The sequence below is a fragment of the Blennius ocellaris genome, assembly GCF_963422515.1.
Source record: "Blennius ocellaris genome assembly, chromosome: 1".
Taxonomy (NCBI): Eukaryota; Metazoa; Chordata; class Actinopteri; order Blenniiformes; family Blenniidae; genus Blennius; species Blennius ocellaris.
This window is the reverse complement of record NC_137650.1, coordinates 37482655-37489765: the sequence shown is the minus strand read 5'-3', so window position 1 is coordinate 37489765 and position 7111 is coordinate 37482655. Positions and strand designations below refer to the sequence as shown.

The window sequence follows — 7111 nt, the reverse complement described above, 5'->3', positions numbered from 1 at the left end:
AGAGTTTTGTGTCTGTAGTTAACCAGAGTTTTGTGTCTGTAGTTGACCAGAGTTTTGTCTGTAGTTAACCAGAGTTTTGTGTCTGTAGTTGACCAGAGTTTTGTGTCTGTAGTTAACCAGAGTTTTGTGTCTGTAGTTGACCAGAGTTTTGTCTGTAGTTAACCAGAGTTTTGTGTCTGTAGTTAACCAGAGTTTTGTGTCTGTAGTTGACCAGAGTTTTGTCTGTAGTTAACCAGAGTTTTGTGTCTGTAGTTGACCAGAGTTTTGTGTCTGTAGTTGACCAGAGTTTTGTCTGTAGTTGACCAGAGTTTTGTCTGTAGTTAACCAGAGTTTTGTGTCTGTAGTTGACCAGAGTTTTGTCTGTAGTTAACCAGAGTTTTGTGTCTGTAGTTGACCAGAGTTTTGTCTGTAGTTAACCAGAGTTTTGTGTCTGTAGTTGACCAGAGTTTTGTCTGTAGTTAACCAGAGTTTTGTGTCTGTAGTTGACCAGAGTTTTGTGTCTGTAGATTTCAGATTTCAGCATCAGAGTTTTTACACACTAAATGTATCGTTTTGAAATCATCAAAAACATTTTTGAACACGTTTTCCTCAGTTTATCACACAAAGATTTAATTTGCTTTGAGATATAACGTTTGCAGGTTTGGTCCCTGGTTCTTGGTGCCTCTCCACAGGGTGCCTCTCCTCAGAGTGCCTCTCCTCAGAGTGCCTCTCCACAGGGTGCCTCTCCTCAGAGTGCCTCTCCGCAGGGTGCCTCCTCAGGTGTGCCTGGCGGGGCAGGTGTGGCCCACGCGGCGACAGTAGCAGAAGGCGTTGAAGAAGCGGCAGTAGCAGGTGTCACAGGAGTCACAGCAGGGCAGCGGGTAGCCCAGACAGGACTGCTGATGAGGGATGCAGCGCCGCGGCGAGCGCATGGCGCGGTCCTGCAGCTGCAGCGCCGCTGACGAGTCCTGCAGCAGAGACACACAGCTGGAGTCACTGCAGCAGAGACACACAGCTGGAGTCACTGCAGCAGAGACACACAGCTGGAGTCACTGCAGCAGAGACACACAGCTGGAGTCACTGCAGCAGAGACACACAGCTGGAGTCACTGCAGCAGAGACACACAGCTGGAGTCACTGCAGCAGAGACACACAGCTGGAGTCACTCCAGCAGAGACACACAGCTGGAGTCACTGCAGCAGAGACACACAGCTGGAGTCACTGCAGCAGAGACACACAGCTGGAGTCACTGCAGCAGAGACACACAGCCGGAGTCACTGCAGCAGAGACACACGTAATCTGGTAGCAAACACCACTGCTGGACCTCGTCGTAGGAGCCGGCGTCCATCAGGAAGGAGTCCTCCACAGAGTCTGCCTGCAGGAGGGACGGGTCCCGCACAGCATTGGGGGCGTGGCCTCTCTCTGTACAACACACAATGCTCATTGTCCCACATCGTCCTGCATTCCTCCAGCAACAAGATGTTCTTCTTCTAACGTTTAAATACAACCCAAACACATGTGTGCACAAGAGCTGCTCTCCAGAGTGACTCCGTCAGGCTCTGGGTCATGTGACCACATGGCTTTGGTCCATCATCCACAGCATACATTTATTTATTTGTATAAGGTTTTGTATTTCTGTGGTAGAGTTACAGTGCCACCTAAAGGCTTGGAATACGTACTACATTATGTTCAAGTAATGTGTTCCTAGTAACAAAGTTCCCGGTAACAAAGTTCCCGGAAACAAAGTTCCCAGGAACAAAGTTCCCAGTAACAAAGTTCCCAGGAACAAAGTTCCCAGTAACGTGAACGATGGAGAGAAAAAAGGTTGGATGGAGCATGGAGGATTTCTAACAAGAGAATGAAGGAAGTGACAGCCGCTGCTTTAATAACAGATCACTGGGGGCCCGTCCCTACTCTCTCCTTCCCTACGGACCTTACCTTTACCCTGGATGACATGACGGGGTTATGGAAAGGGTTAGGAGGCTTCCTAAAGGAGTTAGGAAAGGTGTTAGGAGGGTCCCTGAAGGAGTTAGGAAAGGTGTTAGGAGGGTCCCTGAAGGAGTTAAGGAAAGGTGTTAGGAGGCTTCCTAAAGGAGTTAAGGAAAAGTGTTACGAGGCTTCCTAAAGGAGTTAAGGAAAGGTGTTAGGAGGTTTCCTAAAGGAGTTAAGGAAAGGTATTAGGAGGGTCCCTGAAGGAGTTAAGGAAAGGTGTTAGGAGGCTTCCTAAAGGAGTTAAGGAAAGGTGTTAGGAGGCTTCCTAAAGGAGTTAGTGAAAGGTGTTAGGAGGCTTTCTAAAGGAGTTAAGGAAAGGTGTTAGGAGGCTTCCTAAAGGAGTTAAGGAAAGGTGTTAGGAGGCTTCCTAAAGGAGTTAAGGAAAGGAGTTAGGAGGTTTCCTAAAGGAGTTAAGGAAAGGTGTTAGGAGCCTTCCTGAAGGAGTGAAGGAAAGGTGTTAGGAGGCTTCCTAAAGGAGTTAGTGAAAGGTGTTAGGAGGCTTTCTAAAGGAGTTAAGGAAAGGTGTTAGGAGGCTTCCTAAAGGAGTTAAGGAAAGGTGTTAGGAGGTTTCCTAAAGGAGTTAAGGAAAGGTGTTAGGAGGGTCCCTGAAGGAGTTAAGGAAAGGTGTTAGGAGGTTTCCTACAGGAGTTAAGGAAAGGTGTTAGGAGCCTTCCTGAAGGAGTGAAGGAAAGGTGTTAGGAGGCTTCCTAAAGGAGTTAAGGAAAGGTGTTAGGAGGCTTCCTAAAGGAGTTAAGGAAAGGTGTTAGGAGGCTTCCTAAAGGAGTTAAGGAAAGGAGTTAGGAGGCTTCCTGAAGGAGTGAAGGAAAGGTGTTAGGAGGCTTCCTAAAGGAGTTAAGGAAAGGTCTTAGGAGGCTTCCTAAAGGAGTTAAGGAAAGGTGTTAGGAGGCTCCTAAAGGAGTGAAGGAAAGGTGTTAGGAGGCTTCCTGAAGGAGTTAAGGAAAGGTCTTAGGAGGCTTCCTGAAGGAGTGAAGGAAAGGTCTTAGGAGGCTTCCTGAAGGAGTGAAGGAAAGGTGTTAGGAGGCTTCCTGAAGGAGTTAAGGAAAGGTCTTAGGAGGCTTCCTTAAGGAGTGAAGGAAAGGTCTTAGGAGGCTTCCTGAAGGAGTGAAGGAAAGGTGTTAGGAGGCTTCCTAAAGGAGTGAAGGAAAGGTCTTAGGAGGCTTCCTGAAGGAGTGAAGGAAAGGTCTTAGGAGGCTTCCTGAAGGAGTGAAGGAAAGGTGTTAGGAGGCTTCCTGAAGGAGTTAAGGAAAGGTCTTAGGAGGCTTCCTTAAGGAGTGAAGGAAAGGTCTTAGGAGGCTTCCTGAAGGAGTGAAGGAAAGGTGTTAGGAGGCTTCCTAAAGGAGTGAAGGAAAGGTCTTAGGAGGCTTCCTGAAGGAGTGAAGGAAAGGTGTTAGGAGGCTTCCTAAAGGAGTGAAGGAAAGGTCTTAGGAGGCTTCCTGAAGGAGTGAAGGAAAGGTGTTAGGAGGCTTCCTGAAGGAGTCGGTGAAAGACGTTCACGTTAGTGTGGCAGTCGGACATTTTCACTGACTGACGTCATAACAATGCGACGGCAGTGCAAGTTAGTGACCTCTGCTGTGGCGGGGGAAGAACTACAAGTTTCTGAAAATGGACGATAAAAACAACATTTGTGTTCTAGATTATTTAAAGTTGTTCCAGCAGATTATTACTTTGGAACTTAAATGATCGTCTCCCTTTAGTCATCCTGAGTTTCTCCGAACGCTCCGATGAGCTGGCCCTTTAAATGTTGTCACCGCAAGGAATTGTGGGGCAGCAGGAGCTGGTCTCCTTTGGTAAAGGAAGCATCAGTGTTTCCTAGGCTAAAGGAGGTTTTAAAGGAAGCATCAGTGTTTCCTAGGCTAAAGGAGGTTCTAAAGGAAGCATCAGTGTTTCCTAGGCTAAAGGAGGTTCTAAAGGAAGCATGGAGCCTCCTTTCCTTTGCTTATTGAGAATTCAGACAGTTCTAATCGTGGCCGCTACAGAAAACACTTGTGGGGTTCAGGAGAATACATAGATAGGGAGTTAGGAGGGACATTTTGGACGTACCCTTTGTGAATGTTGGTCTCTAATTGGACAGTCTGACAGCTCTCTGGTTGGACAGTGTGTCAGCTCTCTGGTTGGATGGTGTGTCAGCTCTGATTGGACGGTGTGTCAGCTCTCTGGTTGGACAGTGTGTCAGCTCTCTGGTTGGACAGTGTGTCAGCTCTCTGGTTGGATGGTGTGTCAGCTCTGATTGGACGGTGTGTCAGCTCTCTGGTTGGACAGTGTGTCAGCTCTCTGGTTGGATGGTGTGTCAGCTCTCTGGTTGGATGGTGTGTCAGCTCTCTGGTTGGATGGTGTGTCAGCTCTCTGGTTGGACAGTGTGTCAGCTCTCTGGTTGGATGGTGTGTCAGCTCTCTGGTTGGATGGTGTGTCAGCTCTCTGATTGGACAGTCTGACAGCTCTCTGGTTGGATGGTGTGTCAGCTCTCTGGTTGGACAGTGTGTCAGCTCTCTGGTTGGACAGTGTGTCAGCTCTGATTGGACGGTGTGTCAGCTCTCTGGTTGGACAGTGTGTCAGCTCTCTGGTTGGATGGTGTGTCAGCTCTCTGGTTGGATGGTGTGTCAGCTCTCTGGTTGGATGGTGTGTCAGCTCTCTGGTTGGACAGTGTGTCAGCTCTCTGGTTGGATGGTGTGTCAGCTCTCTGGTTGGATGGTGTGTCAGCTCTCTGGTTGGACAGTGTGTCAGCTCTCTGGTTGGATGGTGTGTCAGCTCTCTGGTTGGATGGTGTGTCAGCTCTCTGATTGGACAGTCTGACAGCTCTCTGGTTGGATGGTGTGTCAGCTCTGATTGGATGGTGTGTCAGCTCTCTGATTGGACAGTGTGTCAGCTCTCTGGTTGGACGGTGTGTCAGCTCTCTGGTTGGACAGTGTGTCAGCTCTCTGGTTGGACAGTGTGTCAGCTCTCTGGTTGGACAGTGTGTCAGCTCTCTGGTTGGATGGTGTGTCAGCTCTCTGATTGGACAGTGTGTCAGCTCTCTGGTTGGATGGTGTGTCAGCTCTCTGGTTGGACAGTGTGTCAGCTCTCTGGTTGGATGGTGTGTCAGCTGACAGCTCTCTGATTGGACAGTGTATCAGCTCTCTGGTTGGATGGTGTGTCAGCTCTCTGATTGGACGGTGTGTCAGCTCTCTGATTGGACAGTGTGTCAGCTCTCTGATTGGACAGTGTGTCAGCTCTCTGGTTGGATGGTGTGTCAGCTCTCTGATTGGACAGTGTGTCAGCTCTCTGATTGGACGGTGTGTCAGCTCTCTGATTGGACAGTGTGTCAGCTCTCTGATTGGACAGTGTGTCAGCTCTCTGATTGGACGGTGTGTCAGCTCTCTGATTGGACAGTGTGTCAGCTCTCTGGTTGGATGGTGTGTCAGCTGACAGCTCTCTGATTGGACAGTGTATCAGCTCTCTGGTTGGACAGTGTGTCAGCTCTCTGGTTGGATGGTGTGTCAGCTCTCTGGTTGGACAGTGTGTCAGCTCTCTGATTGGATGGTGTGTCAGCTCTCTGGTTGGACAGTGTGTCAGCTCTCTGGTTGGACAGTGTGTCAGCTCTCTGATTGGACAGTGTGTCAGCTCTCTGGTTGGATGGTGTGTCAGCTCTCTGATTGGACAGTGTGTCAGCTCTCTGATTGGACGGTGTGTCAGCTCTCTGATTGGACAGTGTGTCAGCTCTCTGGTTGGATGGTGTGTCAGCTCTCTGATTGGACAGTGTGTCAGCTCTCTGATTGGACGGTGTGTCAGCTCTCTGATTGGACAGTGTGTCAGCTCTCTGATTGGACAGTGTGTCAGCTCTCTGATTGGACGGTGTGTCAGCTCTCTGATTGGACAGTGTGTCAGCTCTCTGGTTGGATGGTGTGTCAGCTGACAGCTCTCTGATTGGACAGTGTATCAGCTCTCTGGTTGGACAGTGTGTCAGCTCTCTGGTTGGATGGTGTGTCAGCTCTCTGGTTGGACAGTGTGTCAGCTCTCTGATTGGATGGTGTGTCAGCTCTCTGGTTGGACAGTGTGTCAGCTCTCTGGTTGGACAGTGTGTCAGCTCTCTGATTGGACAGTGTGTCAGCTCTCTGGTTGGACAGTGTGTCAGCTCTCTGGTTGGATGGTGTGTCAGCTCTCTGATTGGACGGTGTGTCAGCTCTCTGATTGGACAGTGTATCAGCTCTCTGGTTGGATGGTGTGTCAGCTCTCTGATTGGACGGTGTGTCAGCTCTCTGATTGGACAGTGTGTCAGCTCTCTGGTTGGACAGTGTATCAGCTCTCTGGTTGGATGGTGTGTCAGCTCTCTGATTGGACAGTGTGTCAGCTCTCTGATTGGACGGTGTGTCAGCTCTCTGATTGGACAGTGTGTCAGCTCTCTGATTGGACGGTGTGTCAGCTCTCTGGTTGGATGGTGTGTCAGCTCTCTGATTGGACGGTGTGTCAGCTCTCTGATTGGACAGTGTGTCAGCTCTCTGGTTGGACAGTGTGTCAGCTGACAGCTCCCTGGTTGGATGGTGTGTCAGCTGACAGCTCTCTGATTGGACAGTGTATCAGCTCTCTGGTTGGACAGTGTGTCAGCTCTCTGGTTGGATGGTGTGTCAGCTCTCTGGTTGGACAGTGTGTCAGCTCTCTGGTTGGACAGTGTGTCAGCTCTCTGATTGGACAGTGTATCAGCTGTCTGGTTGGATGGTGTGTCAGCTCTGATTGGACGGTGTGTCAGCTCTCCGGTTGGACAGTGTATGGGCTACTGACCCAGGTCAGACAGGTAGGGACCTTCAGGGCGGCGGGCAGCAGCTGGACCTTCATCAAGCTGCAGGTTTCCATGAACCAAAGAAGAAGAGAGTGGTAGCAGACTGAAGGAGCAGCAGCAGAGCAGCACAGACCCAAACATCCTGCTGCTTGTCCTCATCAGAAGAAGCACGACGCCCACAGTCCTCGGCTGGTCAGAGCAAACCTCTGACAGGAGGAAACAGACAGGTTCAGCATCGTGACACACAGACAGGTTCAGCATCGTGACACACAGACAGGTAAGCATCGTGACACACAGACAGGTTAGCATCGTGACACACAGACAGGTTCAGCATCGTGACACACAGACAGGTTCAGCATCGTGACACACA

The 7111-nt window shown here is 49.8% G+C and overlaps 1 protein-coding gene across 1 annotated transcript; it reads right to left on the bottom strand.

The window, feature by feature from the left end:
• Positions 1–693: 693 nt before the first annotated feature.
• agrp (agouti related neuropeptide) lies at positions 694–6882 on the bottom strand (the record flags this gene model as incomplete). The annotated part of the gene is made up of 3 exons (XM_080501273.1): positions 694–947; positions 1303–1400; positions 6744–6882. The coding sequence occupies 3 exons, from the start codon at positions 6880–6882 to the stop codon at positions 756–758; spliced, it is 429 nt and encodes a 142-aa protein (XP_080357399.1). The 3' UTR covers positions 694–755.
• Positions 6883–7111: the final 229 nt, after the last annotated feature.